This window comes from Pholis gunnellus (assembly GCF_910591455.1).
Source record: "Pholis gunnellus genome assembly, chromosome: 6".
Taxonomy (NCBI): domain Eukaryota; kingdom Metazoa; phylum Chordata; class Actinopteri; order Perciformes; family Pholidae; genus Pholis; species Pholis gunnellus.
Genome location: NC_136532.1, coordinates 3,296,869 through 3,318,912, shown reverse-complemented (window position 1 = coordinate 3,318,912; position 22,044 = coordinate 3,296,869). Strand labels below are relative to the sequence as shown.

Genomic DNA, 22,044 nt, shown 5'->3' with positions numbered 1-22,044 from the left:
ATGTTTTTCTGCACAGATAGTAACAGGAAAATACATTCACCCTGTTTGTACTTGAGGATTAGGTCCCAGATGGCCCTGCGAGCGTAGGGATCCACCCCCGCTGTGGGTTCGTCCAGGATGACAGCCCTGGAGCCCCCAACGAAGGCGATGGCCACAGATAGCTTCCTCTTCATCCCGCCGGACAAAGTCTGCACCAAGCTGTGGCGCTTGTTGGATAACTCCAGGTCAACAATCATCCTGGACACACACAGCAAAACATTTCAATGCTGTAGAGATGATTCACTCTCCATATCAGTGTCTAGAACTACAGTGACAAAGTATCTATATTGGTAGTTATCTGCACTACAACACACTTAATTAAGTATAATGTACATTTTCACAGCACTACTTATATCAGTGCAACAAAAGATTAATTCCGTACTCACCACTCTGCTGCTATTTTCATTCACTTATTAATCTGAATCATGATGAATCTATTTCGATGCTTTTTCAAAGTGCTGTTTAGTTATGGTCAATGATACTCAAAACTTGGGAAGAGGGTGCTTTTTTAAGACTAGACATACCCAAGGATCTGAAATCATTGTGATATTATGGTTGTGTCTGGTTGCATTTTGTTATCATTGTATACTTGCCTATTTGATTTGATTGTCTTTACTTATAACTAAACTCACTTATCCATCTCCTTGCGTATGTCTTCTTCAGCCATGCCTTTGAGTCTGGAGTAGAACCACAGGTGCTCCTCCACACTCAGCTTGTCAAACAGGACATTGTGCTGTGGACACATGCCCAGGTTCTGACGAATCCGCTCCATCTCCGTGCGGATGTCATGACCATATATGGTGGCAGATCCAGAGGTTGGAGGGAACAAGCCTGTCAGGATGGACCTATGATGATTCAGAGTAGGCAGTTAGTAGAAATAGCAATGGTTAACAGTCAGGCAATTCAAGCAAGATTTGTATGTTGTACACCTCAACATATTTCTCACTAAAGCCTCCAACATAATTGAACATAGTTAAAATAACTGTATGTTACAAAGTGCCACAGTTGGAAAATAAAAACTCGGTTTGGTGGTCGTATCAAAGTTAGATGACATGTTTTTTTTACAGCCAGTATTTCAATTGAACACTGATCTTCAGTGTTGACTTCAGTGTTGACACACATGCACAAGCACACACATACACTGGTCCCCCTCACATGGTTGTGGTCTTGCCAGCGCCGTTGTGTCCCAGGAAGGAGACTACCTGGTTTTCATGGAGGTTGAGGCTCAGTTTGTTGAGGGCCAGTTTGCTGCCGGTCTTGTACACCTTGGTCAGTTTGTCTATACAAACCACCAACGGCAGGTGACTCGGCTCCTCCTCTATGCCCCGCATCTCCTCTGGGGTTACAACAAAAGATGGAGAAATAAGTGGTGCAAAAAGATGGGGCTTCTTAAAGCTACTACGAGGAACTTTAACTACATGTTGATTTTTAGCGGTTCATGTGTACAAAAGCAGCAATGTTTCTGAGCAGCAGAGTCCTTTAACAAAACCTCTCATTTTACTGCCTCGGGGTCTGGCAGTCTGCCCCACCAGGTCCTGTTTTTTTTGCATTCAGTCAGAGCAAATGACATAGTACGAGCGATGTTGAAAGTTACATGGTAAAATGATGACTAGAACAAGCAAGAAAGAGCAGGAGGGGTGGTGGATGGGTCAATCAAACACAACTTTCACCTAGGAGACCGCTGTTCATGTACGTGTGACAACCAAAAGTAAATGTTGACTTTATACTTTTAACGTAACGTAGTTTTACATTATGTCCATTTACATAAGGCTGTTAAGATTGTTACGTAACGTTGTGTTAGAAAGTCCGCTTAGGATAGTCTAGCCTAGATAGCCTAGACAGAATCACAAAGTTATAGCTATTTTATCATTTAATAATTTTTCATAAATACACGACATGTATTCTAAATATTTTCCCATTGGCTTATTATCTCATTGCATAGCTACTGTCTTCCTCAGTTGCGCTTGTTTTAAGTAGAGCTTTTTTTATCCAATCAGATTTCGCCCCTATGCTAAAAAAATCTGCCCAGAGGCCTGCAGACTCACAAGTGAATCCCTTTGCAGTTTCAGTGAATGGTGACGATATTGTTGATTGTTATAGTCTTCAACCAATCAGATCTTTAGTTTGACATGTTGGGCGTATTCTTTGACATGTCAGAGCCAGATTATGTCAGCATTAACGTGCGGCTTGATTGGTCAGTGGGCTAGCGTGACATGTTGGGCGGTGACAATCCCAATATCTGCTGCCTCTGTGGAGCGGACATTTTCAGCCTCAAACGCATTAAAACGTATTCAAGAAATACAACTGGGGAGGCTCGACTGTCATCTCTGGCGTCCATGAATCCAGAAGGACTTCTTACTGGAACTGAACCGCACCGATGTTCTGTACAACCGTGAGATTAAACTCTTTATAATCAAAGAAAGGAGGATGGACTTTGTCTTTAAATAGTGAACAGCAGCTTTGGTAAGTGAACTGCTTTTGTTTTACATCTGCAGTAGCGTTTCTATTGAGTTAATTTTTCTATTGTGTTGTTTTTATGATATGGTTAATATTGTTCCCTCTGATGTGAATAATATTTTTTGCTGAATTGATTTTAACTATATGCATTGTCCGTTAATGATGCAGCATCCCGTCATGCTGCGTCATAGTGATAGACCTGCATCCGTTATAGTTTTGCACGTATTCATGTATCTGCACTCTGCAGTTAGTGTTTTTGTAGGTGTTGCGCTTCATGTAACATGTTATTTCACTTGTCAAATGTTGCAGTGTTATGTGAATATGAGGTGTTTACACGAAACAAATAACCCGTAGCTGTGGCGTCATAATGAGGTTATTTGGAGGTGGTTCAACTGTAGTAGGACAGCACTGAAGGCCCAGGTATAAAATGCACGGCCCGCCACTGCAGTAGTTACGTTGTTAGGTAACAATGGTGCGTTTTATTTTAACACCAACCAGTTTTTTTCTTATCTTAACCCAGTAGTTTTCTTGCCTTAACCTAACCAATCGTTTTACAATGTTAACCAGGTGGCATTGTGCCTTTCCTTTACGAGGCTGATATGAAAACATATTTATGAAACGTTCTTTGGCTTCAGAAACGTCAATACTCAACATATTCAGTGGTTTGCAGAAACATTCAATGCCAATATTTTCTCGCGACTGGGTTGCCGCCGGTCTGAAGTGTTCCTGGTGAACCTACATGATTTTATCTGAATTAGCGAGAATCCGACCCAGTGGCACCACTGACCAGCATTAAGAGAAACTAAATAGAAAAAGCCAATCTCGCTGATGGGCTTGTTTATTTTTGTAGGTCATAAAGAGGCATGTATTAAATTGATATTAAATCAATTTGTTTTCAGAAGTTACATGGGAATTAAAGTCAGAAGAGAGTGTCGATCACATCACAAGTGTTAAAGTTGGACTTGGTTAAGTGAATCTATAGAACAAGACAATCTCGCCCTCCAGCCATCCTGGTCAGCCCCAAACAATCATTTGTCTGTACCAGATCTCCGCTGGTCCATAGCACAAGCCTGATCTTCCTCCATCACACTGAGCCTGGCAGTCCCGCCTGCACACCACGGCCAATCCCAGGTCTCGACACGCCCACTGCCTGACCAATAGGACCTCTGTAACGGGAAGTACCACGGACGGGGAAGCCCATACATTCCTATAAGAGAGGGAAAACACATTTGATATAATCCATCTGAAAAGATATGTTAAACACCAGGATGGTGAGGATTCACAGGGCAATGATTTCATACCTGGATGCACAGCCTCTATGTACCAAGTGAGCACACCATATACAGCGGCATCGATGATGAGCATCATCATGGACAGACCCAGGTTAAAGTCATCGCCTTCTACCGGTGACTGGCTGATGGTCCTCCACTGGATGCCAACACCTGCTACCTCATACAGTGCGAAATACTTGGAGCCCAGGCCGAATGCTGTGGTGGACATCAGAGACTGGAGAAGAGAGGAGAAACAAGATTCATCTGGATTGTTTAAGTAATACCTCACAGTGACAACACAAGGAGCACATTTTACAAACAGACCCCAAATTTAGTTAGATTAAAAAGAAAAGGTGGGAAAAAAGAGAAAGGGCCTTACAGCGATGCACTTCTCAAAAGCAGTGATCTTATCATGGGCTACCTCCTCCCTAATGGCCACATACATGTAGGGCACGTAGCTGAGGAAGTAGATGATTCCTCCACAAGCTGAAGCCAGCTTGGCTTTGGAGTAGATAACTGACACCAAAAAACTGGAAAACAAAGGGAAGTTACATGGGCTTCTTCATCATTTAACAGTTTCATGAAATCACATATACACATAGTGGGAGTCCGTCTACTGATTCCTAGTCAAAATGTTCGAACAGCATTAAAAAAACAAAATACAATTTCCTTTATTTATTTACATTTATATCAACCTAGATCTAACAGCCTGTGATCAAACAGTTTATCATCCTATCAATAGTAATGGTTGTGAAAAAATGAATTACAAAGGTATATATATGTACTAACCCTGCTTAAAATCACAATTAGTTACATTTAATGATAATTTTAATAATAATATGATTATTGTCATAATAATTAAATGGCTTGTATACAACAAGGCATTTCAGACGCGTCTCATGTGTTTCTGACGGAACGGAAACGCTTCTATATTAAATCGATCCAGCCGCCTACACTGCACTGGGCTGCATAACTACTTACATTGAAGTACATTTTGACATTACAGTGATTGCGTGTTGGGCTCTGAGCGCTGCTAAAGTGAGGGAGACCTCGACTTAATCCTGTCCCATTGACATTGACATAGTGTAAGTGCATGCACACATGCAGCAGTTCAGTGATAAAATCCCTCCCCTCACCCCTACTATCTTAGCTGTATCGGTGATACAAGAATGTTGCTTTCTTGATCTTGTGTATGAGTGTGTGTGTGTGTGTGTGTGTGTGTTGGAGCATTTAGACCGTGGTGACAGTTTCCTTCAGCCCGATCAGACAGAGATGCCTGCTAGAAATGCGTTGCCAGCAAAACCATTGTCCTCCAACGGTTCATACGCCCGGCATGCGCTCCTCTCTTCTGCTGCACTTCACGTTTTTTTCAAGTGTTTTTAGACGTGCATAAAATATTCTAAGTTACAGCGCTCGTCAATGTTACCCTATAGGCCCAGGCAGACAATCAAATCAAGCATGAGGCAGGCTTTACTACTTTACCTCTACCTTCCTGTTTTGATGCCAGTAGATTTGGTAGGAACAGTGGGACAATGGCCAATGCAGACATAAGGTTGCTATTAGTGGTATTTAATTACGATGAACTCTGTCATTTAAGTTAAGTTAAGAGCCAGCTAAGTTTTCATCAATCACAATTGATTGCCCTCTTGCACACGCAGTCCTCTCCAAAGGCGCACGCTGTTTGACCGATGAGATTTATCACGGTGTTTTCAAGCCTGTAGCAATGCGTCTGTCTGATCGGGGCCAAACAGAGGAAATGTGTCTGAATTCAACCATCAGTCAACTGTTGACAGCTTTGGAAACTGACGCATTTCAAGGAGTGGGGGATTTCATAGCGAGTTTCGTGGAACTAGAAGAGCTCACCAGAACATGATGGTGGCCACAGCATAGATGGTGAGGAAGAGCCAGATGATGAAGGGGTCGCTGTGGAGCAACACCCTGCCATACTTCAAGATGGCGGTCAGAGCGGTGACGGAAATGGACAGCTGGACGAAGCCGGTGATGAACCAAGCCACCCAGTGGACGGCGTTGTTCAGACCCATCATCTTCATCACCTGAGAGAGCGGCATGATGGTTACATGTCTGAATTTGTAACAACATTGTCCTACACCCACATTTAAAACTGGTCCAATGTAGGTTTGTGTCATTCAGTGGTTTTAAGGACGTTTTTTACTTTTTAGTGTTGTATCTGAGCTTTTGAGAAACAAACTAAAATAGTGTGATTTAATGGACTGCTGCAGTGCTTTTGTATTGCACTTACATAAAGGAACAGCTTCCCCCTATATAGGCACAGCTGAAAACAAATCTAAAATAAAATGAATGAATTGGAGATTGACTCTGCTGACCCCTGCTTGTCTCCCTGTTGGCCTGCCTTCTTCTGCTTCATGGGTGCCGAGCGGGATCCCTCATTGGTTGCTGTCCTGGTGACTAAGTGTAGCCTCACTTCCCATTCCTTCATGATGTTATTAACACTATTAATTGTTCCATCAACAATGTGGTTTTCACCATCATCAACCCCATTATTGTGATCTTTGCTACTTATCTCACCCCCCCCACTCTGTAAATGTGTTATATGTATCACTTAAAGAGAAAGAAAGATTTCTCATATATTCATAACAACACCATCACAGATCCAGAAGGATGATTTATCATAATAAATATCACAATACACAACAGCCCAATAACTATTGCATGTATCTACGGACCAAATAATGATTTTCCGGTTCCACAGTTGCGCTGCCGCTATACCCACGCTATGGGGTGGCTGCCTTGATGGTCTGGTCTGGTGCCTGCCCCCCCCCCCTCACTGGCACATCAGACTGACATGCAACCAAAGGATTTAAGACGGATGACAGAAATATTATCAGACAGTCTAACCTCTTTGAGCCGGTGCTCCTTCTCAGCCACAATGTGCTGAATCATCATGGCTACTGAGTAAACCCAGGAGATCACCATGCACAGAGGCATCATGTGCTCAATCACAAACAGAAAACTGAAAAAAACACACGGTGTCAGGGTATCATTACCAAATACACACATTTTTACACCATAATGCATTTCAAATGCCTCGGATCCCGCAAATTTCTAAAAAGTACAAACGTGTAATACATATACAATATTTGAATCAGATATGAAGAACACCATTTATTTTCAAATTGCACACAATATTTTTATGACAAACGTGTTTTTCCATCTGTGTCTTAACGATTACTTGTCACTGTCATGCTCAACATTATGACCTACACAGAACCATGACAAAGTGCAAGTCTTACTCGTCTCTGGTGTAACATGGGTAGGGGAACATCTGGACGTAGTTACCAGGCTCCACCACATCGTGGCCCACAAACGTGTTGATGATGGCTCTCTCTATCATGTCTGGAGGAGTGTGACAGAAATAAAAGTCACAGAGTTACTAAATGTGCAGTACATTTACTTTTTTTTTTGCATTATTTCCTAACAGAACTGTCTCTCTCGACTAAACTCTACATAGTCCAGTTTCCTGAATTTCGGATGTTTTAGTTTTTTTAAATACTGCCCTGTATTGTGATGTGTAACTGTCACATTTCAACTGTTCCTCCTGTTACACAAAGGTCTAGTCAGAGAGGTACATTTAAGTTGGTATATAGAGTTGGATTCCCCTTTTTTGTATTATCTTTTTAAAATATGTGTAATTTCAAAGCTGTCACTCATATTGACAAATTCAGAGAATTATTGCCAACTCTGCATTTCCCCTCAGCTCTAGTTTGCTTCTTCTAATCTAGATCATTGTTTGGGTTTTCAGGCCCACAATCTCCACAAAAGTGCAAACACAGTTAAAGACTAGCAGGTGGACATTTATTATTAGCTAAAGAGACAAAGAGAGATATTTTTCTCTGGAGTTTGTCGAGACCAAATCTGTGCTGAAAGAAGAGTGAGTATTGGACTTGGACACAGACGTCACTCCTAATGAATGATAATGGTCCTCGATGTCTGCTGGATGTATAGAAAGGCAACTGTTTGCTCACACTTTCACCATATCAACGTTGATACTGATATTTTAAACAGTAAGTGTGATCAGGTGTTGCTTTTACAGCTTTTTTTGATGCTCCAAGGTGGCAAAGAATCAATATATGCAGCGTGATACATTTGAAGGGGTATTTGAGCAATTTAATATTGCACTTTCATCTGGTGAAAAGGTAGAAACCTGTCCCAGTGTGTCTTTCTGTTTCTCCTCTCCAGCCACATTTCCTATTCCCCAGGCCTCTTCATTGCCCTCGGACTTTCCTTCCTTTCCTCATCACCTGGCTGCCACACCCATCTGCACATCTGTTCCCACTTCCCTCATCTTCTCTCCAGTTGCCCGGCCTTCCCCGCCCACCTTCTCATCTGCATCTCATTCCCTCATCAGCATCTCAGTTCATGTACCGGCCCACTTCCGTTCATTCTGTGCCAGTTCATTGAAGTCTGTTGCAAAGTTGTTGCTTATGTGTTCTTCAGTCAGTGCTCCAGCCACTTGGCCTGCCTGCAGCAGACCAGAACCTGCCTGTAAGCCTGTACATATCCATTTTAGCAATACATCATTGGGCCTTTCACATTTCTCGATTTTATGCCTCTCGTCTCATCAATCCTCCGGGTTTGTGACAATTTCGGTGCTCCATCTTGAAGGAAATCTCAATTCCTAAAAGTCTATTTTAGTATTTAGTATTGCGTCACTTACCTTGGATCCAAACAAAACCGTAAAGGAAGTAGAATTTCCCCCCGGTGTTGGGCCCGGGACGCCAGTAGGCCCGTCTGATCTCATTGGTCTTCTCTGTAAAGCTGGAGTTTTGTCTAATTTTGTACAGAACATGGGGCGGCAGGGAGCCATCTTTGTTAGTCTGGACAATCACACCTAAAACAAAAGGAACATATATCAGGTCAAACGTCTTATTTTGACTTTAATTCAGGCCTGTGTGTCCTGTTCTCTCTTTGTCCCCCTGACTCTATAATACACAGTACCTGTTGACTCTACTTGGACTGGTTTCACGCTGCAGTGTGGTTACGATGTCAACTGCGTTTTAAAGCAGTCTGTTCTTTAAATTCTGTTGTTCTGCCAAATATACTGTATGGTGCTTTGCTAACATTTTGGTTACAAACATATAAACAACACATTTAAAATGTATATAGTCAATAAATGAGCAACAAAAGACCCCGAGCTTTAATCACTGGTTGGATTTCTATACAGGCTGTAGTTTGAGATATTAGGCTTTTGTGGACGTGGCTTGTACTGGAAGTTGTTAGAAATGTACTCCTCAAACATGTATACATACATGTTTAGCTGCCCAAAAAAAAGATTTTGTATTTAAATCATAAACCGGAATTAATACAATAATAAAAGATAATGTAATGGAAGTTTATGTGCATGTAATCTTTATGAAATGTTTTCATACAGTCAGAAATCTTTAAGAAGAGTAAATGATGATAAAGTGGCCTCTTGAGGGCCTTCTAGTGGAGAAAACATGCCCCTACGGTAGATAAAACATTGTAAATGCATTTAGTAGGCAGTCAAGTTACTACAGAACAGCAAGACTTCTACTGTTGAATTGAATAAATTGCTTCCATGGCTCCTGCCCTTTGGAACATGTATAATTAGTTCTTTACAAAGTATCAAAGATACGAGTCCAACGTTTGCAGAAAGCATCACCAGGCTTAAAAGGACTCGTGCTATAAAGACACTCATTCTATACTGCAGTGAGGCTTCTGAATGTTTTTAATTCTCTCATCACTAAATTCCAGGAAGTAAACATTTCTAATTGAAGGATTCACCACTTTAAAAACTAAATGTATTGTTATTGTATTATTTACATTAATAACTTGTGGAAGGCTAAGATGGAAAATAATTTGACTGAGAACTGAGAGAATTACAGAGACAAGGACTGAACGCAGTGGTGCTTGCTGTGTGCAACCGATTCTCACTCCCAATGCGTTAAATACCGCAGCTTGGTCAGTGCTTCAAGGTTTTATTATTGCAAAGCTCCGTCAGATGCTGAGCCACGCCGCTGCCTCTTGGAACGCCTATCCACGATTTAGAGTAACCATGATTGGACGATATGAAAATAGAAATAGCCCAACCTTAGAGACAGACAATGACCTGGCTAAAAAGGATCTTTTTTAATCTTGTGAAACAAAAGGATCTTGATCTTGAATTTTTATGAATTTCAAGACAATCTGTTGTCCCTCTACGACTTGTTCACCCCCCAGGACCCTTAGGTGGGCAAGAAAGATTGTAGGCGACCCCTCTCACCCTGGACACACACTGTTTGAGTGCCTTTCCTCTGGCAGGAGGCTGCGGTCCATCAGGACAATACCTCAAAAACATTGTATGTTAGCGTTGTATGTTTTCTTATATATATATATATATCATTTTCTTGTGCACTTTAAAGTTTAATTAAACAAAAGTGAAATATGTCTGCTTCAGCACTGTGCTTTACATGGTTTGCATCAGAGCACAAAGAGCTAGCACTTTCAACAAGCCTTTGTTTTACTTTCAACAAGGTCCCATGATCGCAACCGGACACAGACGGATGACTCACTAGCAAACACAGACACGTTGTCCTGGTAGGCCTGGTTTAGGGTGTAGTTGACAATGCTGTCCTCGTCAGGAAAGCCCTTGAAGACATCCACGCTGACCTGAAGGCATGGAGCAAAGACACAAACTACTGCTAAGCACAAAGATTAAACCACGTTTGCTCTAGAAAAGAGTTGTATTGACCTTCCCAGTCTCTGAGTAAGCCATGAGATATTAATGGTGACGTAATGGCCGTGGTCTCTACAACCACTGGAAGTGTCAGAACTCAGTGTTTCAACAATTGATTACTTTTAGCTATTTTGGTTTCTGTGCTCTGTTGCTCTCTTACTAGTATTCAGGAACTCTCAGTCTGGTCAGGTGTCACAGCTGACTCATGCACGTGGGGTACGTCCTGTTTTGTTGAGAGCCACTATTCTACACTTTACCAACCTTAGACATGAAGCGCGTCCAGCCGCAGGCAGCGTTGTCAATGGTGTCCAGCTGCTCCAGCAGGGTGGAGATGTTTGGAAGGCTGTAGTTACCCTCCATCAGACCCTGCATCAGCTCACTGTCTGTGCCATTTAACAACTCAGGGTGCTGCTGAAGCTCTGATGACATCTGGAGGGAGAGAAGGAGGGGATGAATGGAGACTACACCATTACATGTTTTCTGACTCAAGTCCAAGTTCTGTAATAGACAAACTTAATGGCAAAATATAAATGCACAGGTGATTTTTTTCACATCGTGATAGTACTTTATCATGAACAATGTCAAAAGATGTACTGAGTCTACCTGCTGTAACCACACCAGGTGGTTGTGCAGCCGGCCCTCCTCCAGAAAAGTCCTGAGCTGTGCGGAGATGTTGAGCCACACGTGGGTGTAGTGTGTCACGTTGCCCACGAATGCAAATGTCTCATTTGCCTGAGTGCCAAAAGTTTACAAATATTTTATTTTTTCATCACATTTTGTATGAATTCAGCCATTTGTTGATATGATTTCCACTCCTTTCTTCCTCCACCTCCTCCCTCCCACACCGCACTGCTATCGCAACCATCTTCAGCCCAGTTGCTCAGATAAGAGATCTACAGAGCAGGACAGTGTATGTGGTACAGGGTCAAAGTAAACAACTGTGTGTGTGTTAATGGTAATGAAGTAACATTACCCCAAGTGGATCTTTCACAATAACAACTTTATAAGGTTATTATATATCCATGCTGCATGTAGCTTGTTTCCCTATTGGAGCTTTAACCTCAGCATTGAGCACAGCTCTGTCTGTGAAGATAATGTGAACGGCTCTGCTCATACACCAACATCAAAGACAGTGCTGTCTACTTGCCTTCTGAATCACTTTATCCACCTGGGATCCAATGGGGGAGTAGAGGATCTTGGGATTTGTAGTCATCAAGTGAACCAGTAAACCCAGATTCCTCTGTTCTTTGCTGGTGAATCCCAGAGAACTCATATTCCCCTGTTTCAAAGCCTCTGGCTCAATGATCCTACAACAAGAGCCACAGGTCAAAGGTCATTAGCTTTACGAACAAGTCACACAACAAGGGAATTTCATCCTCAGTTTATATGTCATCTGTCATTCTCCCCACAAATCAGCCCACATGTTTACGGGCTCATATCTCACTGTTCCCAGTGTACAGTTTTTACACCACACACAGCTGCAATGACTGCATTATCTGATCAGAAATGATTCTTACGCCTTCCTCCGATAATGTTTCATCTAATATCAAATGCATAAATGATTCACAGCTTTGTAAAAGACTTACACATCAATGCAGTGCAAACACAAAAGTCTATTTGAGGATAATTCCAGTTTATTACAACTTGGCTCTTATTTTTTGTAGTTCAATCATATCAATCTCTTGTAATCACCAAGGTAAATGAAAACACAAGCAGTCAGACAAACAAGCCAAGTTCTCCAAACTCAAACATCTATTTCAAATTCAAAGTAAAACACCTGAACGTCAGTAAAATGTATATTTACAAAGGACAGATTGGGTAATAATTGTACCCTTTGTCTTTGTTGTCTCTTCCATGTTTGGGCTGGGGGCTTGTTTAAATCTTTTGGGGCTTAAAATCACACATTTCACATATTATCTCTTTAGATGTAGTCTAGGTATTAGTGCCGGATGTGACAAACATTTTACAAGTAACCACGATAATGCTGAAATTGTATTTATTAGGCTCAAAATTAAATTCTTTAGGATTTACCCCAAGCCTGATGTTTCAGTGATTCAGAACTCTGCTGCTCGAGTGATGACTAGGACCAGCAGGAGAGACCGCATTTCACCTATTTTAAAGTCCTTTTGTTGGTTTCCTGTCAGTTTTCCTATTGATTTTAAAATCCTTTACATGCCTTTAAAGCTTTTCATGGAATGTACACACTTGGAATGTATGAGCAAGGGCAGAGCCCTCAGGTCCCAGGTCCCTTGGCACGAGTCTTTTTAGGTATTCCAAAGAGCAACACAAAAACCTTTGGTGAAGAAGCTTTACGTTTCTAAGCTCCGAACCGTTGGAGCAGTCTGCCTCAAGATCTGGGTGCAGAGGAAAGTGTTTCTGTCTGTAAAAGGAAACTTCCAACTCACCAGTTCAGAGATGTTCAGAAAGGCCCTGCCTTTGACCCAGTGTTAATATAAAGATATTGATTAATGTAGGTAGTGGATCAGCTGACCCTTTTTATGTATTTTTTGTTGTACTGTACGTCTTAGCAGCCAACTTTGTGGATACTATTATATTCTTTTGGATAGAAATGGTGGTCGCAACGACAAAAATATGCCCAAAGTTGAAATAAAAAGAAATCATCCCATAAACTGTGAAGGTACTTCTGTGTCCTTCCTTTCATTCCCTCTACAACAACATGAGAACACATAGATAGCTATCACTTTGTCATGATTTCATCACCTGTTTTGTCTCACCCACCTGTTGTGCCCACACAGAATCGGCTGTAGTCCGGCCCACAGCTGTACAAACGCTGAAAACTGAGAGTGAGGGTTCTCTGCTTCCTCCTTCACTTTCCTTGCTCCTGCTCCTCCACCTCCCTCTGATCCGTCCACCCCCTCCTCTCCGGGGATGTCAGTTGTGTTGGGGCCCCAGGTGGTGGCATTAAGGGGCCAGGTCATGTTTGCGGGGGAGGCTTGAGTTCGACCAGCACAGGCTCCTTTGGGCAGCAGTCGGGCCAGGCCAGAGAGCAGGTCCACATCCTTGAGAAGCCTCTCCACATCAGCCATGTCCTTCAACAAGGCCCCAAGGTCGGACTGAGAGAGCGGAACCAAAGAGCTGGACTGTTCCAAGTGAAGCTGGTGGGATGAGGGTGGAGGAAGAGAGGAAAAAATCTAGTAAACAAATAGAATGTGATCCAAACTTGCAGTTTGCAGTTAGATGAATTAATTAATTCACTGTCCCTGTGCTTTGAGGGTACTAGAACCTCGTCCAGCATTTAAATGTATTGTATTTGTTCTTAAAAAGTTACCATTTGGAATTTGAATGATCATAATTTGAAATACAATTAAAAAAGTGTACTACTAGTTTACTATTATGCTGTGTTCAATAGCACTTGGATTATAGAACTGGGTAAAACAGAAAAATATGATTGGTTATCATTAGAGAGCTAGAAAAAGTTAAGACCAGCTTAACTTTTTAGCAACGTATCACGACCGTCACGACCGTCACATAGCAACAAGTGTCAGCTGTCAGTTCTTCATTTCTCCGCCTTCCATTAAAAATGACTTGTTGATGTGTTGATCGTAATGTAAATGCAACATTACTGTTGGAAGTCACAAAAGAAGAGTTGTTTTATTATATCTGTTGTTTGAACAAGATAAATATACTGTGGGCACAAGTTCTTTTAATTTTAATTAAATTGACATGCCTCTCTACGATGCATCTTAGCCACATCAGGGGCACTACTTCAAAAGGGAGAATATTTTTTAATTGTCACCTTGGAATGTTATGTAAAAGTGTTGCTGTTCTGGAATAAAAACAACATAGATTTGTCCTCATCAGGACTCATTTGCTGTGTATTTGAACAGAAGATCGGCGTAGCTCTGTTTGACTTCACTTTCATTTTGGGCTTTTATTGATGCCAAGCAGCAATCTCCTGGGCGGTAAAATAAAACCAACGCGGAAGTTCCAGAAACTGTAGTTCTTTGCCCCTTGAGGCTGGCTCTAAAAGCCAGTCAATCCCATAGACTATATAAGATGTACAGTATTAAGCCTCAAGTTCCCCACTTGGTTTTTCTGCCCTGACCATCTTGTTTTTTTGCAACCAGAAGTGACAAATAAAAAGTGACATTTTCACTCACTGTGAAAGGGTTAAAGTTATAGGATGACAACAAGGGTAATTCCCAGAACGGACAACCAGTGACCTTTAAATCGCAAAGTAGCCACACCTCAAAGCAGTCATTTCCAGAGCTTGAGGTGGCCCGGTCCTCACCAGTCCGCAGTACTGGCACTTCTACATTTAATCTTTGGCATACCGGGAATTTGTCCTACTCACCAGCACTTCTCACAAGCTGCAGGTACTCTTCTCTCTACCCTTCCTCTCCATATCAGGTTCTCTGGGTGATTCATAATGGTGCAGGAGGAGTGATGGTGAGAACTAGTTCATCATTAAACAGAGTTGTACTGACTGTCGTCTTCGTGGTGATTGGGGGAGGAGTGATCTGCCTGTCAGCTTGTGCAGCAGGGCCCATGAGGGTGACAGAACAGCTCCCAGGCAGACTGATCTACAGCGGATCAGACCTCCTAGACTGCTACCATGTCACGGTGCAGAGTAAGCTAACGACAGCACCACAGTGTAATGGCAGGCCTACAGTACATCATGGAAGAAAATAAAACATTGTCTCACCATTCCTTTGTTACCAGATACACCCTTGTTGTCTAAGTGCTCTAATAGCTCTCACCTTCAACATGTTGATTGGCGGGATGAGTTATGAGGGCTCATGCAGGGCACTCAAGGGTGACAGAACTACTGTCTGATTATTTTGTTGAATAACAATTATTTTTCTGTAGTAAATGTTTCTGCTGTACCTTCTCACTGACAATCTGTGTGTTGATCTGCTCTCTCAACTGGAGGCTCATCAGCCTGAAGCCCTCTGACCTTTGAACCTCCCCTCCGCTGCACACTGCGCTGCGATAGGCCTGCAGCACCGGCCGCTGCTTCTCAGGCACCAGCAGGATCTTACTGAGCTCATTGGCCCGGCCCTCACCACAGGTGAGGATCTCCAGCATGGCTCCAGTCAGAAGGAACCCCTGTGAAAGACAGAATCAGATCATTGAATAATGTCAGCATCTAAAGGTCCTGTCACTCTAAAGCCTGCTTAATATTATTGTATGACAACATCAAACGGTAAACACATTTAATAATTTGAGCTCAGAGTCCAGATTTGTTCAGATTTCTTTCAGTATATTGACCTACATACTCAATGTTTCAATGCAGAGGCACAGAAGGCATTTAACATCAAACCAGTGGAATGTCCTTTTAAGTTGAACTAAAACTCAAAGAAAGACTCTGACCGTCCATTCTTTGCTGTCTTAGTCATAAACATATGATCCTTTTGATTAGCAACATATATAATATAGTTCCTTTCCTGTTTTCACACAGAACTGGTTTGGTTTGTGAACTTATTTGGTGCCTTAGAGTAAATGGCGTGTATGTCTTTGAAGGTGAGGGTATGCTCAAAAAGAATCCATAGAACATGTTGGGGAGCAAAAGTGAAAGGCCTGCTGTCATAGAGGGGGCCGAGGTGTCAACAATTGATTCAAAATAGGGATAACGGAAAAGATAAGAAAAAACAAATCGATTTTCATCACAGTCGTCATGATGTCTTAATATTTAGATTTTGCTAAGTCATGCTAAGGTATGTCTGTGTCTGAATCCCCATGTGATATGACTGCACCTGTGTATTTGACTGTGTTTAACGAGTTGACCTCATTATAGTGTCTCCTACTGTATATTACGTTCCCTGCCAACTTTTTTCAAACAACATCGAACAAAACAGTCTGAACCAAGGGTCGTCTGAGTCTGAAAGTGAAGCCAAAGTGAAGCCTTCTTTAAACCTGCATCTTGATAATAGCCAGCAGGGGGCGACTCCACTGGTTGAATCGGTGTCTTTGAGAAAATGACCCTACTTCTCACTTGAATATATACTTAAGTAATAATTTTCTTAATGCGCTTATGTTCTCAATAGCTAGTCTTAAGTCGTCTTAACTTGTTCAACATCGGCTGGCTTGTACTAAAAGACACTCTAAGGACTCGAATGTTAATTTTTTTGTTTTGTTTTAAGCCTGTTTTTTGCAAGCCAAAATTTGCCAAGCTGGCTAGTTAGCGCTAGCATTGGGTGGTAACTTACCTGGCTCCGTCGGGCCTTGCTCCTCCCCAAACGTGTGCTGATATGTATGGCATAGCTCACCATACTGTGTCTGCTACCAACCCAGCAGAGAGTGCTGCTCAGTTTATTATTGAGGGTACTGAAATGAACGATTTGTGGTGTAACTAACTGTAGTGATGCCAGCTAATAACTGTCACAACTACCATGAACTGGAGCTTAGTGTTCTGATATGTGGCACTGTGTGTCGTGTGTAGATATAAGTGTGAGTCTAGCTTTATGAACTTACCTCCAGATGACGAACTGCGTCTCCAGGTTTTGGTCTGGTGTCTTTTGCCCCCAGAATCCAACTTGCCCCTCCTCCATCTCTGAGAGATGTACCATAGATAAGGCTGTACACCTACAGGACACACACACACACACACACACACACACACACACACACACACACACACACACACACACACACACACACACACACACACACACAATATAGATATGAGTATAACAACAAGGATGCTAGCCAGAATGCTAGATGCTGCTGAGAATCACTCATTCGTCTTGATTCTGTCATTAATGCCATTATCAGGATAAAACTTTTTTTTGTGGGATCACATGTCAGAATGTAGAGTGAAAGTGAACCATGAAGAAAAACATCAATAAAGACTTTGTGTGATTAAATGCAGGTGTGCCTTTAGAACACAGAAGCTTAAAGCAAGTCAATAGTCAATTGTAAAACAATAACATTGTTGGGTGCCACGGGTTTGACACAAGGTGTCACGAATTCCACTTAATCTTCGATTGTTTTCCTTAATTTAACTCTCCTGTCATTTCAGGTCCTGCCATTCACACCCTATCATCACTCATTCCCCTCACCTGGTCTTCCACGCAGCCCATTCCCTCATTAGCCCCTCACCATTTAGGTCCCCTCACTTGCACTTGATCCCTGCCAGACTGTCTTGTGTGTCTCTGCAAAGCGCTCCAGCGTTATCGAAGTATTGTTCCTGATCTGCCTGTTCTGACCCTGTCTGCCTGTTTTTTCGACCTTGGATTTTTGCCTGCCCCCTTATTGGATTGACTGACCTCCTGGTTTTGACCCTGCATTTTTGTGTACCCCTAGTCTTTACACCTTACAACAGCCTTCATTCACCAGTCCATTACGCAAATGGTAAGTCATTGACCTTTCTTACAAATGGGCTCTTAGAAAGTTGTGAATGAATTGATGTCATCACGTTTACTATGGAGCTGCATAATCTACTATGGACACATTTGTTTGTAAGCTACACGCTACTGGGAAGATGTACAGTTTGACTTCAACATTCTGAGTTTAATGACTTGTGGTTTGTGATTTCAGTGTGGTGCTAGTGGAGGCTGGTGCATGGGTGGTGTAAGAGCACAATCCCCTGGTGGGCATAGCGGTGGTGCTCGTCTGTGTGCGTCTTATTAGTTTCTTTTCTTGGTAGTGTGTTGAAGTTAGCTGCTTGGAGGAAGGAAGGAAGGAAGACTGGGGATGAAGTTAGTCTTAGTCAAGGGGATTTTGGAGTTTTTTTTGGTTTTTCTTTTATGTTATAGCCTGCCGACGCCCAATGTCAGCTGGAATTGGCCCGTGATCCTGAATAGTAAAAGCGGTTACAGATAATGAATCTGGACAAGGGTATCAGATGCTGCGTATATTAAAACCTGTCACACATGTCAAACCCCTCGAAAAGCTTACCAGGGTATAAAGCCTGCTTCTTTGTTTCCTATTTTAGCCGTCAGCCTAGGACTTGATTGTGTCGGTCCGTTACCCTGTACTAGGTCTGGTGCGGTTTATCTACTTATGTTGACGTGTCAAAGATTCCAGTTATCCGGCGGTGGACCCAAAGGACATGATGTTGGCTGGGTCTGTGGTGTGAGCTCTTACCAGGGTTCAAAATGGTGCTCTCATCTGTTCTCTCAAGTGTTGAAACATCATATTAAGCATATCAAGTCTACACCTATTAAGATTACACTTATCAAGTCAGGGGCCATTGGCGTGTTTCCATCAGCCATGAAATTAGCCAAAACTTCAATAGCGGCTCGCTGCCTCAGTGCACTTAAGGTGGGCTGACTATTAAGGTGAACCATTTCCTCCCATTTTCCCTCACACAGCTGAGACAGTTTACCTGGAAGCTCACTGGTCCTATTGTGTAAGTCTGCTAATTCCATATTCGCAGTACGTGTAAACCGGCAAAGAAAAGTGTTTTTAGTAAATTTGTAGTCCTGATTTTAGCTCAAAGACTGAAACTGCTATCAGCTAAATCAAGATATCATCAGAGAAAAGACGAACGCACGAACGCGTGGGTGTAAATTTCATGTTTGTGGTGTTAAACATTTGAGAACCAAGGGGCCACTTCCAGTTATGACCTATAACCTACAGATCTGTCTATGTATGGATAAAGGGAAGGTATATCTGGACCTGTAAAAACTATGATTATGTACGGATAAAGGGAGAGTTTCACCAGAACCTGTAAGCCAACGAGTGTATTTGACTGACTGTTCTCCTCTTGGCTGTTCCAATAAAATCTTGGGTTGGACTCATGTGGATTCAGTGTTCTTCATAAACATCACAATGACTATAAATGTGTTTGTGTGGTATACGTGACTCACCTCCCTGAGGCTGACTGGAGTGTTGAGCAGCAGGCTGGTTGTGGAGTTGGACAGGGAAAGGTTTTTGAGCAGGAACTGCTGGAAAACAGACTGGTTCTTCAACACACTGGCCAGCGTGAAGCCTGCATCCATCCATCCAAACACACACGCATCATTTCAAATTGAGCTTTTTGTTAGTAAATGCATACTTTATTCGTTTAAAAAAGAGGTATTTGATCAGCTTCCAAACATGCATGCATCAAATATCCTCTTCTATACAGTACACACAAGAGACCCTGAGCAATGCAATTCATGATTAAGTGGACGGCAGAATATTGGTAGTAAACTACTTGGTTCTAAGATTCAGTCTTTCTAGAGTAGTATTTTTGTTTGCATATCAAATACTATATATATATATATATATATATATATATATATATATATATATATATATATATATATATTTATATTTATGCAGTACATAAGTAGGGCTCAGTAGTCCCTGAGCCCCGTCACCTGAGATGTGTGGAGTGCAAGTTAAAATGGTAAAAGCAGTATTTAAATAGTAAAAACAATACAGATCTTGTATAAGCTGCAGCCCTTACAGGGAGAAGTGTTGGCTACTCATTTGCCTGCACGGCCAGAATGCAGAAGAAGAAGAATAACAACAACCAGTATTGATTTCTGTGTACATTTGGGCATGTGAGTATTGTTGTGGACAGACTTCAAATAAAGTGAACCAATCCTTTGATGTGGCTCACAGAGCTGCTCAGTTCAATGGAAGAAGGAATAAAACCATACATTCAGAATAATCACACTTAATTGGTTGAATGTATAAGGCAGCCATTGATTTAACATTCGGACAAAATGTCCAAATGTTTCTTTCATGCCGGGGCAGGATAACGGGTCAGGTCTTTGTGTGTTGGGGTTTGGTTATGCCATTAAATGGAGGATTAGAACTTGAGCATAAAGATAGATTTCCAGTTATTCTTCCCATAATCTTAAAGTCATTCAATGACATTTAATCCATTTCTACATTTCTAAATCTGTGCGTGAAAAAAACATGTTATGTTATTTATCTATATATTTGTGTTGTCCCAAACAAGCAACACACTTTATTTCTACCTTTTCTAAATCCTGTTTACCGTTATTTCTACTATGTCACTTCTATAAAATGAGCCCTTTAAACAAAAAAGGTTTGTTTACCAAGAGAGCACTTGAACAAAAATGCTTAAAAAGAAAGAGTAACAATTTAAAAACAGATTATTTGTACTATAGTTCTTTGCTCACAATTATCTTTATGTTCTGCTTTTCTTTTATCCTAAATGAATCACGGCCCACACAGTGGTTTGGATACAACACAGATGTTATTTTGGTGTCAGCTGCTGATGGAGAAGAGACCTCTGAACAAATAGAGGATGATCCATTTCTTGAATTTTGATTAAACTATGGGCCCTCTCTTTGCAGTAACATTCTGTATCAGCAGAACATCCCATAATACTCTGAACACAATTTCACCCCTCCCTTCTCTGTTGCAACCTACATTTCCATTGGCTGCTCTACGTTCCCGTTGAAATTTGAGTGCTTGACAAGCTCTTACATCTTACAATGGTAAATGGACTGTACTTGTATTTCTCTTTTCTAGTCTTCTGACCACTCAAAGAGCTTTTAAACTACATGTCATCATTCACCCATTCACACCCTGATGACAGGAGCTACCATGCAAGGTGCCACCTGCCCATCAGCACTAAATAACATTTACATTCAGATGCACACACCGTAGGCACAGCTATGGGAGCATCTTGGGGTTAAGTGTCTTGTCAAAGGACACATCGACATGGACTAGTGGAGCCGGGGATCGAACCACTAATTCTGCGATTGAAGGACGACTCTGCTCTACCACTGAGCCACAGTCGCCCTCGACAGTATGTGTGTCAACCCACTCGTATACACACATATTGTTAATATCAGTTAAAGCATGGCTATATGTCAGACCTTGACTGGTGTTGAAGTTGTAGTCCGGAGGTAAACGGGTTGAACTGAGACTCTCCAGGTGCTGCTGCAGGGTCTCAAGCTCTTGACCCAAACCAGGCCGCCCAGACGTGAAGAGGCGGTTCTGTTCAACCACTTCACTGATCCGCTCCAGCAGCTGGGTCACACTAACGGAGAGAGATTCAGACATTTAAACAGTTGAAAAGCTGCACTGAAGAAGAGACATTGTTCGTCCTTTTTCTCCAGACACAGTGCATTTACAAATAACTGGCATTAGCAAACAACAACTGGAGAATGACTTTTATTATTGTGCATGTTTAATTGGTGTTAAGATGTTTAATTCTTGTTGATATGGTGAGAGTCAAGTAAAGGAGAGAAGGATAGAGCAAAACAGTGGAATGAGGGAGGGAAAACAGAGTAAGGCAGTTGAGAGGATGGGCAGGAAGAACAACAGTGATAGTACTTTCATCAAGCTTCTCAGAATCCCTAATAGGACCACACTGAAAACATAGGACTAAAAACAGTCCTTAGCATAGGGGGAACCAGCTAGCCTTGGCTCTATTCAAAGTTAACAAAATCCACCTACCAGCCCCTCCAAAGCTCACTAATTAACACGCTTTTTGATTTCTCATTTGGTGAAGGGACTTGCTTTCCAACCACTGACAATCGCTTCACACTGAAGTCATACACTGATGGCAGGGGCCACCATGCAAGGTACCTTGGGCAGCAACGTGGCAAGTGTCTTGCACAAGGACACGTCAAGCAGGGATCGAACCACCGATCCAGACGACCCTCTCTAACTCTGAGCTACAGCTGT

The 22,044-nt window shown here is 42.0% G+C and overlaps 1 protein-coding gene across 2 annotated transcripts in view; it reads right to left on the bottom strand.

Moving 5' to 3' along the window:
- abca2 (ATP-binding cassette, sub-family A (ABC1), member 2) overlaps positions 1-22,044 on the bottom strand; it is a gene marked incomplete at both ends in the record, with an annotated part of 84,083 nt that overhangs the window by 30,819 nt on the left and 31,220 nt on the right. Inside the window, 19 exons of one of the 2 annotated variants that reach the window (XM_079160512.1) lie at positions 41-237; positions 672-884; positions 1,195-1,375; positions 3,539-3,703; positions 3,798-4,002; positions 4,147-4,297; positions 5,631-5,821; positions 6,645-6,759; positions 7,040-7,142; positions 8,464-8,637; positions 10,319-10,415; positions 10,744-10,911; positions 11,086-11,214; positions 11,630-11,789; positions 13,222-13,598; positions 15,331-15,552; positions 16,918-17,028; positions 19,257-19,378; positions 21,231-21,394. In XM_079160512.1, the coding sequence (XP_079016638.1) occupies positions 41-237; positions 672-884; positions 1,195-1,375; positions 3,539-3,703; positions 3,798-4,002; positions 4,147-4,297; positions 5,631-5,821; positions 6,645-6,759; positions 7,040-7,142; positions 8,464-8,637; positions 10,319-10,415; positions 10,744-10,911; positions 11,086-11,214; positions 11,630-11,789; positions 13,222-13,598; positions 15,331-15,552; positions 16,918-17,028; positions 19,257-19,378; positions 21,231-21,394 (3,245 nt within the window). Of the gene's footprint in view, positions 1-40; positions 238-671; positions 885-1,194; positions 1,376-3,538; positions 3,704-3,797; positions 4,003-4,146; positions 4,298-5,630; positions 5,822-6,644; positions 6,760-7,039; positions 7,143-8,463; positions 8,638-10,318; positions 10,416-10,743; positions 10,912-11,085; positions 11,215-11,629; positions 11,790-13,221; positions 13,599-15,330; positions 15,553-16,917; positions 17,029-19,256; positions 19,379-21,230; positions 21,395-22,044 lie in introns of those variants that run through there. The other variant, XM_079160513.1, reaches the window with a different exon arrangement.